General features: G+C 38.2%; 1 protein-coding gene across 2 annotated transcripts; it reads right to left on the bottom strand.

Moving 5' to 3' along the window:
• Positions 1–11,140: 11,140 nt before the first annotated feature.
• LOC121761142 (WAT1-related protein At5g64700-like) lies at positions 11,141–15,027 on the bottom strand. 2 transcript variants are annotated; one of them, XM_042156740.1, is made up of 7 exons: positions 14,806–15,027; positions 14,665–14,727; positions 13,467–13,583; positions 13,158–13,383; positions 12,155–12,313; positions 11,600–11,751; positions 11,141–11,467 (listed from the first exon to the last, which is right to left on the bottom strand). In XM_042156740.1, the coding sequence occupies exons 1-7, from the start codon at positions 14,994–14,996 to the stop codon at positions 11,281–11,283; spliced, it is 1,095 nt and encodes a 364-aa protein (XP_042012674.1). In that variant the 5' UTR covers positions 14,997–15,027; the 3' UTR covers positions 11,141–11,280. The 2 variants fall into 2 exon arrangements, with proteins under 2 accessions (XP_042012674.1, XP_042012675.1); XM_042156741.1 differs by lacking the exon at positions 13,467–13,583.
• Between the last annotated feature and the right edge of the window lie 1,306 nt (positions 15,028–16,333).

The raw sequence follows: 16,333 nt of genomic DNA, 5'->3' as shown, positions 1-16,333 counted from the left end.
TAATCCCAAATTAGGGAGGATTATTTGGATGAACCCAATCCGGAAGGAGGACGAGGCGGTGAAAGCTCCAGGGCTCGCGCATTCGACGCCGTGGAAGAAAAGGAGGAGGCGGCCGACGAGGTGGAGGAGGATGTAGGCCGTCATCCGTACAGCCGCAAGGACACGATGGCTCTGTACAACGTCTGGGTCAGCGTCTCGTACGATCCCATCGTCGGGAATCAACAAACCCGAAAGTGTTTTTGAGAAAAGGTCACCGACGCCTACAACGAGATTAAGCCAAAGGGGTCCCGCCGCCGCACATTGAAGATGCTCCGCAGTCATTTTGACCGAGTAGACAGAGAAGTCAAAAAATTTTGCGGGATCTACAAGAATGAAGCGGCGAATTACCAAAGCGGAGCCAGTGGAGCCGACATTCTGAGAGCGGCTTTGGGAGGTGGTCAGAGACGAGGAAAGGTGGGCTGGCGGTGTCCAGTCCAGCACGGGCTCGACCTCGAAACGCACGAAGCACACGGTAGGTGGCCACTACTCGTCTAGTGAGGGCGGTTCAGGCAGCGCCGCACAAGAGTTTGCCTCACATGAGGTTGAGGGCACAACCACCGATGCAGGGGGCTCCTCCTGTTGACGCCGTCGGATGCAAGGGACCAAGGGGCGAAGGCGGCTAGAGGGAGGAGGGGCCGAGACGAATCAAGCCAGGCAGGCTCGGGCTCGGTCTCGGGCTCGAACACCCTATTTTCCATGTACTTGACCGCCACGATGGCAGACACTTCCCGCATGACGCCTCCACAATATCAAGCACATCTTGCCGAAATTGAGTATATGGCAAGACAAATTGGTATTCCGCCTCCAGGTAGCTTGAGTGCACCGTCACCGCCTTCGGGGGATGATTCACCGGCGGAGTAGTTTTTATAATTTCTATAAAATTGTATTTTAAATTATGTCTTTTTTTTTATTTATTTTACGACAAATTTAATTATGTATTTTTTTAGGATTTTAACTTGTAAGTTTATTTTATTTAATGAAGTGTGTTTTTATTAATTGAATTTATTGGAAATAAAAATAAAAAATGAAATTGAATGAATAGTTAAAGGATGAGATGGTTAAGAGACGTATAAGAGATGGAGGGTTGCATGTACTGTCTCTTAGTTAAGAGATTGAGTGAAAAGTACAGTGAGACCCATAAATAATTAAGAGATGAGACATATAAGAGAAAGCGTTGCGGATGAACTAAATAATTTTATGTTTTCTAGACCTGTGATTGCGTGTATCTTAAGTTAGGGTAAGATTGTGAAATAATTAAAGCAGTGACTTTTACTGCAACCGAAGATTTGCCCATGTGATTTCAGTTGCTGATTCTAATTTTTTTTATAATATATAGATTATGACATAAGGGATACCTTGGAGAAATAAATGTTTTCAAAATGGGGAGCATATTGGAAAATATAAGTTGATTGTAGTTATGCAGCTAATTAATATTACTACTAAATAAGCATGCTTTATTATTGCATAGTATATATGTAGTCTGATTAATTATGTCAGACGTAAGTTAGATTATGGTATTACGGCAGCGCCAAAAGCTAAGGTACAAATCGATTTAAAATATTAAGACGATTGAATTTAGACAAGTGGATGACTTTGGGTTGTCAACTAAATATTGTAAAATTGATTTGCGGAAAAAAATGTTCACAACCACTAGCAAATTGGTAATACTGACTAAAATTAAGATTAATCGTCTACTTAGGTAATGGTTGATGAGCAAGGCAGATTGATAGATCTAGGCCATATATTTTTACATTTAATTTGAATTTAGAATATAGAAAAAAAATCGTATTATATTTTATTGCGATGATATAGGGCCACCTTTCATACTGCTCTATTTACACAAAATTCTTACAAAATTGACAAAATACACTATAACAAAAAAAATTGTTAATAACATCTTTTAATACAATTAAAGACATTAATTTATATTTCTAAATATACAATCAATGCTTAAAAAAACATCATTATTATTAGTGTCTCAACTGAAATTAGATGATATAAATGAAAAAGTCTCAAAAGAGCAAATTATTAAGTTAATTTATCCTTCATTAAAAACGTTTTTTTTACATCCTAAATTTGTTAAAGAATGGATATCGCGAAGAAGATGGGAAATTGAACTTGCATATATGAGAAATCTTGAGGAGTTACAGAGCTCGATCGATTACAGAGAGAGATAGATTGTGTGTGTGTGTAAAACTGAAATTACAATCACTAACTAACTATTAAAACTAATCTGAGGCTAAACGGCTATTTTATCTAACGTCCCAGATTAAAAGGCCCAAATTAATGAACCTCATCTAACGGCTGCTGAAGCTCGAGTGAGCTTCTCTTCTTCACTTTAACATCCAGCTGATTCATCACAACTACAATCTCCACTTTGATGTCTCAGCTGGTAACTATTGCATTCTGCCCAAGTTCACAAGTTTCATGCACAACTCAAGCTTGTCCTTTGGCAATGGCTTCGTAAGCATATCAGTCGGGTTCTCGGCTGTATCTACCTTGAATACTTTCACCATTCCTTTCTCTATCTCTTCTCGAATGAAATGCAAGCACACGTCGATGTGCTTGCTCCTTTCATGGTACACTTGATGCTTGGCTAAACAAAGCGCACTGTTATTGTCGCAGCCTATAGCCACTGCTTCTTGCTTTATGCCGAAATCACCCAATATGCCTTTTAGCCAAAAGCTTTCTTTTACAGCAGTTGTCAAAGCCATAAATTTTGCCTCTGTTGTTGACAATGCAACAACACTTTGAAGACTGCTCTTCCAGCTGACCACAGTCCCATAGAGAGTGAAGATATAGCCAGATTGAGACTTACGAGTATCCACACTTCCAGCATAATCAGAGTCACACCAGCCCTTAAGTTCATCACCCTCTTGACAGCTCAACCCATCAAACAGAATCCCAATATTAGTAGCACCTTTCAAATACTTCATCAGCCATTTCAAAGCTGACCAATGCTCCTTCCCATAGCTTGACATAAACCTACTGGTTACTGAAACAGCTTGGGCTATATCCGGTCGAGTGCTTATCATAGCATACATGATGCTACCAATCATGTTCGCATAAGGAATCTTCTGCATTTCCTCTTCCTCGGCTTCATTCTTGGGTCTTTGATCAACAGACAACTTATAATGTTGGCCCATAGGTGTGGAGACTTCTTTCACATTTTCCATGTGAAACCTTTTTATGACTCTTGATACATATCCCTCCTGAGTCAGCCAAATTCTTTTCTTGCTCCTATCTCTGTGAATTGTCATTCCCAGAATCTGTTTAGCTGGACCTAAATCTTTCATGTCAAAAGCAACCATGAGATCCTTCTTCACCTTCTGAACCTCAATACTGCAAGAGCCAGCCAAAAGCATATCGTCTACATACAATAGCAAATAAGCAACAACAGCTCCACCTTGACTCTTAATGTATACACATTCATCATATTTTGATTTCAGAAAACCAGACCTAAGCATGTGCTCATCGAACTTCATATGCCACTGCCTACTAGCTTGTTTCAAGCCATATATACTCTTCTTTAGTAGACATACCTTGCCTTTATTCTCTGCCTCAACAAAGCCCTCCGGCTGTGCCATATAGATGGTTTCCTTCAAATCACCATGGAGAAAAGCTGTTTTCACGTCTAATTGTTCCAACAACCAATCTCTCCTTGCAACAATAGCAAGCAGAATCCTGATGGATGTGTGTTTGACAACCGGGGAGAAAACCTCATCAAAATCCACCCCATGTTCCTGTGTGAAGCCCCTTGCCACAAGTCGAGCTTTGAATCTGACTTTCCCACTCTCAGCAGCCTCTATCTTCTTCTTGAAGATCCATTTACAACTCACAACCCTCCTGCCATCCGGCCTCTCCACTAACACCCAAGTTCCATTCTTCAACAGTGAATTGATCTCCTCTATCATAGCTTGCTGCCACTTTTCCCATTCCTCACTTTGCATTGCCTCATTGTAGGAACAAGGTTCTGAGTATTCTACCTCTTCAGCTACCATCAATGCATAAAATAGAAATTCTGCATCAGAATATCTTGCAGGTGGCTTGATGTTGGTTCTCCTTGATCTATCCCTTGCGAGCTTGTAGTTTTGTAGATCAGCTGGAACTTGTTGCTGTGGACCTTGCTCCATTACTGGAGTATCATCTTTATCAGAATGTTCCTGCTGAGAGTTCCCAGGCTGCTGCACAATACTCCCTGGCTCCACCTCAATCTCAATAGTGTCACCATTCTCAATCATCTTTTCTGCCTTCTTGAATGGAAATTCCTTCTCCCAGAATATCACATCCCTGTTGATTATGATCCTTCCATTGTTAGGCTCTGTACACCAAAGTCTGTATCCTTTGACTCCTGGTTGGTAGCCCAGCATGACACACCTCACTGCCCGAGCTTCCAATTTACCCTGCCTTATATGTGCAAATGCCTTGCACCCAAAAGCCCTCAAGTCAGAATAACTCTCATGCCTTCCAAACCACCTAAAATCAGGGGTATCACCACCAATGCTTGAAGCAGGACATTTATTCATCAACTTGACTGTTGTGGAAGCAGCCTCAGCCCAAAACCTTTTCTGCATCCCAGCAGCCAGCAACATACACCTCACCATCTCCAAAATTGTTCTGTTAGCATGCTCAGCCACCCCATTTTGCTGAGGGTTCATGGGTACCGTACGATGTCTCTTGATGCCCTTGAGCTTACAAAACTCATCAAACTCTTTTGATAGGTACTCAAGACCGTTATCTGTCCTTAAGCACTTCAAACACATTCCCTTCTCAGCCTCCACTTCTATGCACCATTCTTTGAATCTCTGGAATGCTTCTGACTTTTCCTTCAACACATACAACCAAATTCTCCTTGAAAAGTCATCAATGATACTCATATAGTATCTCCCACCTCCAACAGATTTTTCTTGGGCAGGGCCCCAAAGATCACTGTGCGCATAATCTAGAGGTTTTGTAGAAGAGTGAACACCTTTTGGGTATGAGAGCTTCTTGGATTTACCAAGTATACAATCTTCACATCTGAGATCTTCTGACTCATCTGAGCATTGCAGCAATCCTTTCTTCACTAGTTCTTTCACACATCCTGCTGCTGGATGACCCAGCCTGCTATGCCATAGATCCAAGCTACTGACCCCAACGACATGGAGTTCACCCGGCTTACTTCTCTGCACAGTGGCATTCATATAGTAGAGACTCCCTTTTCTAGTTGCCCGCATGAGCACCTTACCTGCCCTGCAAACTTCCATCACTCCACCAACCGAGGCAAAACTGCATCCCTTCTTCTCCAGGGAGCCAAGTGAAATCAGGTTCCTCTTTACATCTGGGATATATCTTACCCCACTCAAAGTAACCATACTTCCATTTTCAACCTTTAATCTCACAGTATCTATGCCTCTGATGTAGCATACCTGATCATTGCCAAGTATTACAGAACCAGAAGTCTCCACAATACTATCAAACCATCTCAGATCTGGACTCATGTGAAAGCTACACCCTGAGTCCATAATCCAGGATCCACAATCCTTTCTCTCCATCACATTCAGGGCCTCAGAAACCTCCTCATCTCCCACACTCTCTGCTGTATTTACAGCCTTCCCCCCACCATTTCCTTGCTTTCGCTTCCAAGCATAACAGTCCCTTTTCAAGTGACCGGGATTCTTGCACCAATGACAAGAACGAGTCTCCTTTTGATCACTGGTGGAGGCTTTGGAAAAATCTTGGGCCTTCTTAAACGGTTTCTTGCCCTTGAATTTCTTCACATTCAAGCTTTCTGCACTTGCATCACTAGGCTTGACTTCACCTTTCTGTAACTCCTTCGCCCTTAAAGCTGGCTGCACTTCCAATAGGGTAATGGATCCCTCACGGCCATACAGAATCGCATCGCGGAGCTGGTCATATGAGCGAGGAAGCGCATTCAACAGCTAGATCGCTTTATCTTCGTCACCGATTGACACATCGATGTTTTCAAGGTCGTCTACCGCCTTATTGAAGTCCTCTAACTGCTCCAATATCCCTTTTCCTTCCAAGAGCTTGTAGGAGTAGAGGCGTTGTTTCATGAACAACCTATTCGCTAGAGACTTCGTGAGATAGAGCTCCTCCAATCTTTTCAGAATGCCCGCAGCACTCTTCTCCTTCGCGACCTCACGCAGCACTTTATCAGCGAGGCAAAGCACAATAGCACTATGCGCCTTTGCCTCGACTTCAGCTCGTTTCTGAATAGCCTTCTCATCAAGAACCCCTTTCTCTTTGGAATCTTTCGCCTCAACTTCCAGCGCTGATGCCAAACCTTGTTGAATCAACATGGCTTTCATCTTCATTCTCCAAAGCCCAAAGTCATTATTTCCTGTGAATTTCTCCGCCTCAAATCTGGAGGCCATCTTCACCGCAAATCTAATTCCAGATCGCAAACCCCACAAAACTTCTTCGAGGAATCTACTTCGATTCCCACAGACGGCGCCAATTGTTAAAGAATGGATATCGCGAAGAAGATGGGAAATTGAACTTGCATATATGAGAAATCTTGAGGAGTTACAGAGCTCGATCGATTACAGAGAGAGATAGAATGTGTGTGTGTGTAAAACTGAAATTACAATCACTAACTAACTATTAAAACTAATCTGAGGCTAAACGGCTATTTTATCTAACGACCCAGATTAAAAGGCCCAAATTAATGAACCTCATCTAACGGCTGCTGAAGCTCGAGTGAGCTTCTCTTCTTCACTTTAACATCCAGCTGATTCATCACAACTACAAAATTGTTGTTATTTTTTTAAATTTTCCAACGCAAATAATTGTTTCTCAATTTTTGAATCCTTAAAACTATGTTTTTTTAGCGTTATAAACAAAAAATTACCTTCGTAAAGGGGTATAATTAACCCCCTTGTCGGATCAATGTAGATGCAACATTGTTGATAAGTCTTGTTTATTGCTGAATTTGAAGTTAATGAAGTATGTACGAGTGAAAAAAAGTTCGAAGATCAATTTAAGAAAATCAAAACACATATTTCTCGAATATGTGACAAGCTGCCTGCCTTTTTGCATACCCGGCTGCACCGCCCCACACTTGATACATTGACCCATGATTTAATCTTGCCGACAATATTTGAGTAATTATTCAAAGATAATTTCCTTTACAATTCTTCATCGATAAATTAATAAATATATTAGCTTATGCAGTTTCAACATTGACACCGACTATAAAGTATAAGAACAGTTTAACAATGATTAAATTTCTGGGAGAATTATTTAAAATTTCCTTTCTCATTTTTCCAAGTTGGTTTAGACTTTAGAGTAATTAAAGTAATTAATTTCTTGAATTGATTAAGACGAAGTGCTAGTGAAAATACAAGGCCATTATCTAAATTTTATTTTTAACTATTACTATAATTTATTTTACTAATGAAGCGTGCTTATTGTCTTAATTTATTAAAGTTAAATGATCTACATAAAAAAGCGGTACAACTTTACCGAAGAGCATTATCTGATTGTTGACGCAGTGTAGAAGAAGAGAAGAGTATGTTAACATTTAGATACAAGGTCGAACCTCACAGAGTTCTAATTTTCTGATGTATTTTGTTCTAATGAAACTATGCTGCTTTCTTCTTCTTCATTTTTTTTTATCTCGTCTCCATTACATGTTGGATATTTAGTGGACCCGATTGATTGGGCTTATGTCTTTATTTGAATGGGTTGTTCCTATTCAATTTATTTGTCCCTAAGGCCATCCGCAATGGGCGGACGATGGCACGCATCGTCCGCGCCATTCATCGTCCGCCCCCATAGTGGGTGTGTGGCATAGGCCGCGGACGATAGTCGCGGCCTATGCTTCGGGCGCGACTTAAACCGCGGACGATGGCCATCGTCCGCGCCATCGTCCGCTCCATTGCGGACGTCGCGTACGATGGTCGCGGACGATGGCTATCGTCTGCGACATCGTCCGCCCCATTGTGAAGGCCGCGGACGATGGCACGCGGTTTCATTTTTTTAGTAACATTTCATTTCACACGATTTCATCTTCGAAACTTACATTTACATAATTACTACGAAATGAATTCAAGCCCCAATAGCCCTACGTTTAGCGGAGAGGCGCATTGACCGGGTACAGAACCCGGCGATTATCGTTCGTTCGGCGACAACACCCATTACGATCCCGATTTCAGTACGGAATTGTATGGGTTGTCTGATATAGAGCCGTTGCCGCACCGCCCAACCGCATCGGCCGATCCCGCCCCCGCAGCGACCGGTGCCGCCAAGGGGAAGGCGAAGCGGAACCGGCAGCGGGCGCAGAAGTTGCCGCCTCCCGGTGACTGCGATAAGTACGCCCCCGGTCGTACGAACTACACCGACGACGAAACTCTCACTTTGGCCCGGTGTTGGGTAGATATATCGGAAGATACGATATTCGCCAACAACCAGAGACAGACCGCGTACTGGGAGTGCATCGCGGACCTCTACAATTCGGTCAAGTCGCCGACCGCGTACAAGCGCAAGAGTGAGCAACTCCGCAAGCACTGGGATCAAATCAAGAAGCAAGTGAACTTGTACTCGGCGGAGTTCGAGAAGTGCGCGCGGTCACAGGGGAGCGGCGAGAGCGTGCACGACGTGCGCTCTAAAGCGATGTTGTCGTACCGGTCGATGTTCGGCGAGTTCAAGCACGAGGCCATCTGGGCGCTCTTGAGGGAGAAGCAGAAGTTCCAAGGTGGAATTCTGCACACTGGTGCGCCGAAGAGGACGAAGGTCACCGAAGCTGGTGACTACACGAGCAGCGGCAGCGACACTAACCCAGTTGACCTCAACCGGACGTACGTGGATGAAGGGAGTTCCGGCACACCGGTGTCCTCCCGGCGTCCTCCCGGCATCAAGGCTGCGAAGGCCAAGGGGAAGGCGACCGCGACGTCATTGTCGACCGCTGCAACCCCTGTTCCAGACCCGGATGAGCTCCCGACGCAGACGGCCACCGCGTTTGCGTCGTTAGCTACAGCGTCGATGGCAAGGACGATGTTGCAGACGCACAAAGCCCTCAAGAAGTGCACCGACCCCGAACAAGCCGAGTATCTCCGTGCATTACTCGATGAGTTGCGTAAAAAGTTAGGAATTGGCCCGACTTAGTTTTTTTCTTTTTTTAGTTGAATGGTGTAATTTTTTTTATTATTAAAACTTCGCCGCTTGTTATTTACTCATTTTTTTTACTCGTTACGTGTTATTTGAAAACAGTTAAATTAATTAAACAAAACAACAAAATGATGATGTGGCGCGTCATAGGGCGCGCCTTAGGGCGCCCCACTACAGGTGGAGAATGAGGAGGATAAAAATGCTGACGTGGCGCGCCTTAGGGCGCCCCACTGCTGATGGTCTAATTCTTATATTCTGTACTTAGTATTCGTGTAGTATCTTTTCTCTTTTGTATCTGGCTGTTCTTCCTAAGATTAGCCATCTCAGTAAGCGGTGTAACAAAAGAGGTCCTGGTAATTAGTGAATCCATGGTGGTCTGATCCCTACAATACAGTTTATATATCATTTTCTATGTCTCCCTGCCAAAAAAATTACTACAACCGTACTCTAAAAATAGAAATTCTTTTCTTTTTGGTCGTTCCCTAAAAATAAACTTTCCTCTTTTGGAAATTTCTTTCTCTCTAATAAGGTTATATCAATTTTCCACTAACACACTTTTCTATTTGTCTCTCTCTTACTTCACCAATTTTGCGTTAAAATCCGTGTCGTTTAACATGTTACTTTTTTTAAGGGATGAAAAGAGTAATTCATTCTGTTATAAAGCATTTTATTTATTTCATTCACTTATGAAGCATTTTAATTATTCTCTAATACATTTGATTTTTAATATCTTTTCTATTTCTAATACATTTAAAACCTCCAACACAAATATTTATAAAATAATAATTCCTTAGTCCCATCCTAAGTGGAGCATTTCTTTTTTAGCACGTAATTTTATGTAATGTTGTTTGCCGAGTTAAGTAGAGAGAGTAATATTTCTATTTTAAAAAATGTATCATTTTGAGTTGGACATCCCAAAGGAAAATGTATCACTTAAAGTGAGACGGAGAGAATATTATATAGGTATTGCAATATAGTATTATATCTAAATTTGGTATACTGAAAAGTCGGTATAGCATCGATATTAAACTCTATCAAAGATATGATCGTTTTGAATTTGGGGAAAGTTCAAATCGCAATTCAAATACTCGCTCCTATGTGTTATTGTCAACAACCCTTTTCACCAAGTTAAATTGGAGTACTCCCTCCGTCCCTGAAAGTTTGTCTCATTTTTCTATTTCTATCTGTCCCATAAAATTTGTCATATTTCACTTTTTACCATTTTTGGTAGTGGATCTCATATTCCACTAACTCATTCTTACTCATATTTTATTATAAAACTAATATATAAAAGTAAGACTCACATTTTACTAACTTTTTCAACTTACTTTTTATTATATTTTTTAAAACTCGTGCCGGGTCAAAGTGGGATAATATTTAGGAGACGGATGCTAATATTTTCAAAATATCACCAAGATGCATTGGAGCACATGCATGGACATGCTACCCACTCCACTTTCTCATCATTTGACCCCACAAACACTCACATTCCCTCATTAAGACACATCCCGCGCCATGCACCATTATATGCATGCACCTCCATTTACTCTCACAGCACAACACACATCTATATAAATGTACAAACTCTGTCCCTTGTTTACTATCTTTTCCTTATTTCAACATGGCGATTCAGAATCAAGAAGCCACCACCTTCACACAACTGATGAAGCAAAAGTATTTGGCGGAGCTCCAAGATCGTGAGCTTCTCGGCCGAGTTGCCCCCCGACGTCAGCGCGGCCTTGCAGGAGCGCTGTGTGTGTGCGGTCAAGTACTCCACGAATCCTCTTTCCGTAGTTGAGATGATACAGAAATTGGGGATCCGTGATTGGGAAGAGATGGAGGAGTTTATATATTGCTATATTGTTCGTCATTTCATTCAGGAGGCTTTCCTCAGCATTCGCTTTTCTAAATCTTGATCAAATTTAACAATAGTGTGGGTTTGATTACCGCCATTTGTACTTATAGTCAATTTAGTGCTAGTATTAAATAATTTCCAAAATTTGATCACTAATTATTATTTTTGTTAAATATGTGATCTAATCGGAGGGTCATACCACGCAAAAAGTGCTTGTAGTACTATAATTTCCATAATGAATTTAGCATTTTCTAGAATTAAAAAAAATGCAGTAATTAATTAGTAGTAGTTGGAGCGATGGTGGCGGAGGGTTGCAACCTTCCAGATTCCATTCTCTCCTCCGCATATCCGCCGCTGCCGATTTCTTTGAGGGGGAGCGGCGGTGGCGTGGCTTTCCTATCATTATCACTTCCCCACAAGAATGAATACAGCCCAGCTACGATCAATGCCATGCCTATCAAGCTGCATATATGCATTAACAGATATTTTCATCAATTATAAACCATATAGTATAATATTTACAGAAATTGCCGTATTTGAATATTCTATAATTATTACTATATTAACCTTAATGTCAAAAAATATACTATATACCTTCCAACATAGAGCTCTTGACCGAAGAAAATAGCTTCGATTATGAGGATGAATAGCAGAGATAAAGGATTGAACATGGAAGGATATGTCGGCCCTTTCTCTGCTACAACCATCGAAATCAAAGCATACGTTACACCTGTCGCTAGTGTAGCCTGCCACAAATTCATTTTTATATTAGTATTATCATTTGTTATTTACATGAATATATGTCAGTCGGGTCGCGTTAGAATGTTAACTAACTTTGTTGTGCTACTTGCTAACTAATCAACACATTATATTAAAAATATCAACAAATGTAATACTCCTATTTGATTAAATCCCTATTTCAATATATGTATCTATTTGTAGTGGCATTGGACCTAATGTATTCTATGTAGAATGGGCCTATTTCAGGAAAAAGAATCCAATCGATATGATGGAAGTCAAAACATTGAATTAAACACTATTATATAATCTACTATTCCTTTCAGTCACCCTATTCTTTTTTCACCCAAATATTATCTTATGAAATTGAATTAAAAGTAGAAAAATAAGTGATAAAATAGAGAATATTACCGAGTATAAAATTGTAAGAAGCTGAAGATTCCAACCCAATCGCCATGACTTAACTTTTGTATCCATGCACAAACCTACCACTGTGGCTTGAACTGAAGCTATGCAGCATATAATCATGGTCCCAGAATATCTATAGGGAAATACTTTGAATAATTTCACCTGTTGATTATGTAACCAATAAAATCATGATAGATGGTAAGTCAATTATAATTATAATTCTTGAAAAGCTACTTATATAGGAAAAGGGCTCATATCAATATACTACACACACACGTATTGCTCCTAAAAGCACAACACTTTTCATTAATAAATTGGTAAATAATACTCCCTCCCTCTGCCCCAGTGCAAGTGATTGATTTCATTTTGACCGTTGCTTTGCGAAGATGATAATAAATAGTTAAAGGGGAGACAAAGTAAAGTAATAGAGAAAATAATATAGAAGATAGTTGTATTCACATATTCTCTTACTTACTGTACTTTCTCTTCACACTATTTATTATTATTTTTTTCCAAAAGATGTCAAAAAACAGTCAATCACTTGAGATGAGAAGGAGGGAGTAGTATTCAACGACTTTGATCAAATTTGTAATTTTAATATGACTTCTGAACTGTAGCATTAATGTTTTGACCTTTTATTGTTTTAGCAAATTAGGGGTTCCCTATTTTTTTTTGTTAAGAGGTCATCCACCATGATATTTTTTGGACCCAAAATATGTAATGGATATAATTTGACATAACCAACCCTGGTTGAAGTTTGGATAATCTCCTTTCAATTAGTGTTGGAATATTTCTTTTGAACATAGAGATTAATAAATAAGTACATATTTAATAAGTTAAATAAAGTAAGAATAAAGTAGAATAGAGAAAAAGTAGGAGATGGTAATAAAATAAGAGAGATAAGTGTTGTACTTTTCAATAAAAGTAAATGACTCAATTCTAATGGAACGGCCCAAAAAGAAAATATGATCCAAAACTAATATAAAAGAGTGATAATATAGTGTACCTGTAGAATGAACCAAAAGCCATAAGAAATAGAGCTTCCAATCAAGAGCAAGGTTCCTCTAATGTTGTTTTGGTGGGTTTTGATAACAATTTTATGATGATTGTGGGCACTAAGGTTGAAAGATTTGCCTTTGTAGAGAGCCATTGTTAATATTCCTGCAAAGCATAGAATCGCTCCCAAGCTTTTTATCTTACCACCCTTCGTATGCAGATTCAACTTTTCTATCCTTCAATTCCAACTATTAGCATTCACTAATTTGCAATTTATAATAAATTAATGAAATTCACAAAAATCGACTTATATAATAACCTTAGAATAATTGAGAAGATAAAGGTGAGTATTGGAATAAGGTTAAGGAAGTTGGTAGCATATGTAGCTGACGTGTCCTTCAAACCATAGTAAAATAGTCCCATAGCCAGCAATATCCTGCATTTTATTTATGCAAAATATGCATACAAATATATATTTTAAAATTAAATACGCCAGAGAAAAAAAAAGGTCCTTTAATTTTGTCCTTAAAAAAGCGTCACCATAATCTTTTTTATTATGTAGTTTAAGAGAAAAGCGCGTGATTTTTTGATTTGGCCTAGATAATAGAAATTGAATAAGTTTGGCGACGAATATTTTTATGTCATTTCTAATTTTATATGTGTGAATATTATTGAGGGCAAGGATTAGGCTTCCCGACACCTTCGCGTGCCATTAATAAATTAATTTAGAAATTATTATTACCATAAATAGCATCGTATATCATAGTTTCAGAATATTTATTTTCATTAAATTTATTAAATTATTGGTATTACTTAAAATTAAAGTTTAAGAATATCATATACACCGTACCTAATACATTAGTTACGCAATAGTCAACCCCAAACATTAATTAGTACTACTATAGAATTAAAATTATAGTTCCTTGATTTTGTCCTTTTTTTATAGAATCTTTGAAAGATGTTAGTATATTTAATCAAAGGGATTACTAATCCTTGCAAAACAATTTGCAGATTAATAAAGAAACTATATGTAAGGAAATTAAATTTGAGAGATGTTATATGCCTTAAAGAAAAAAAAATGCACAAATTAATCACAACAAATTGCAGGTTTCAAAAATTCCCAAAGTTAACTATATGTATCTTTTATATAATCAATTACTTTTCTATAGAATAAAATTATCCCAATTCATTTCTTAATTTCGCATATATTTGAAATACTAATATATTTGAACGGTTATTTTTACCATATATGTAGATTATACTACATGCTTGCAAATTAAAGAAATCTGATGCAATAAGATAAACTAACTGCAAGACCTCAAAAAAAAAAAGAGTATGCCACACTGATGAAAATTGAAATAGTTAAAGATGTATGCATGGAAACTGCTAATAGTAATACTCAGAGGAAAACAAAATCACCCATTAAGAAAACTCAAAATCACCAAATCTTGAGATGCTGTTTTTAGTAAATTAAAGTTTGTGCATGCAAGAAAGATAAAAGACCAAATCTTACTTACCCTGTTAGTGCTACCATGAAAAGCCAGAAAAATGCTGCAAAATTGATTTTCTTGAGAGCGCCTCTGCACACCACAAATTAAAACTCCAAATGAAAAGATTGGTCGTTTTTCGACACTTGTTGCGACTCGTAACAAACATACCTCTCGAAATAGAGCGCAAAGGGCGCGACGCATAAGGCCGCGAGGATGTTACGATAGGTTAAGAGAGCAAAAATGAAGGTTCCCTCACTCAGTATAACTCTAGAAAGTAATTGCAGCCCCGCTGCAATTACTTGTACCACTAGCATCCCCAGTAGTACTCTTGCATCCATCATCCCTTTCCTCAATTCCATACCACCCTCCTCTACTCACTCTGACCTAATTAATCTCAGAGAGAGAGAGATGAAATGAGATGTAGCCTTCGTCTATAAATAGTACACAAAATAATCCCTATTAAAGTCTCATGTCAAGTGCGGATTTTAAGAAGTTGTTTGGCTTTGTGAAGAAAAATAGGTGGAAAAAATTAGTGGAAGGTATTAAGTCGTACTTTTATATAGTATTAGTTTTATGATAATAATGGATAGAAGTGGTAAAAAATGAAATGAGACATTTATTGGGGATTGTCTAAAAAAACACATGGGACATTTAATGGGGACAAGAGTGTTAGTTGTTTTACCGTGATGTAATGGGATTGAATGAAGAAAACGCAAAAGATGCCTCAAATTAGAAGGAGGTGGACACGAATTTTCTTGTGCAGGTTTAATATGTGTGAGGAGAGAAACTAAACTATTGAGAGAGAGAGAGAGAGATTTTTTTCTTTTTAGGATCTAATTAATTATGAGATTAATAATCGTTGAGATACTCTACCATACTTTTTGGTGCTCTGCAGTCAACATGTTTTGATTTTTTATTACTTAATTGTTCAATTTTAATCTCTAGTTATTTGCTTTAATTTTAAAATTAAAAAACGTGTCAAGTGAAAATTAAATGTACATGTAAACATTAAATCTAAAACCTCAAGTGAAACACAGAAAAAAAATATTATTACATATGAATAAGGATTATTTAGTCTACATACGTGCTGGTAAGATTTTATTATTACATATAAATAATATTTCCAAAGTTGATAAGATTTACTACTTACATAGACATAGTGTCAAACACAGAAAAAAATTATTTATAAACTTTATAAAAATGGATGCAGAAAAGGTATTATTAAGAATATTATTAAGTTTATTTTTTTATATTGTGGTGTATACATATTATTTAATAGTATCATATTAATATCACTAATAATATATTTCATAAACTATTCCAATACCTTAACTTAGCTAAAATCTCATTTTTGTAAAACACTTCTCCACTTTTATTTTACGTTAAACAATTTTTTTGTAATTATTTGTTAGTTCCTTCTCTAATTTCACTCCTTTTAATATTAAAAAGTCAAATCTCATGCAATTGGACTTTATTTGTGTCATCTTAATAAAATCTAAAGATAATTTCGAACAATTTCACTAAATTAATACTACTAATAGATAAAGAAAAAGAAGCAGTTATGGCAAGAGTTTTAACCAACTACAATAAATTGAAATGATACGAATTTGTCACCAAATCATACCGTGTACAATAAATTGAAATGATAAACTTGTAACAAACCATACGTATGAAACTTATCTACAAGTGAAGTGAT

The sequence above is a fragment of the Salvia splendens genome, chromosome 13 (genome assembly GCF_004379255.2).
Source record: "Salvia splendens isolate huo1 chromosome 13, SspV2, whole genome shotgun sequence".
Classification (NCBI taxonomy): Eukaryota; Viridiplantae; Streptophyta; class Magnoliopsida; order Lamiales; family Lamiaceae; genus Salvia; species Salvia splendens.
The sequence above is the reverse complement of the archived record's forward strand: the minus strand, read 5'-3'. Positions and strand labels throughout refer to the sequence as shown.

Bases quoted from the DNA above. Each gene is read 5' to 3' on its own strand.
- LOC121761142 (XM_042156740.1), bottom strand. From the start codon at position 14,996: ATGGAATTGAGGAAAGGGATGATGGATGCAAGAGTACTACTGGGGATG. The intron at 14,728-14,805 runs GTATGTTTGTTA...TGTGGTGTGCAG, and splicing joins TTTGCGCTCTATTTCGAGAG to AGGCGCTCTCAAGAAAATCA. The intron at 11,468-11,599 runs GTATATAGTATA...GCATATATGCAG, and splicing joins CAAGAGCTCTATGTTGGAAG to CTTGATAGGCATGGCATTGA.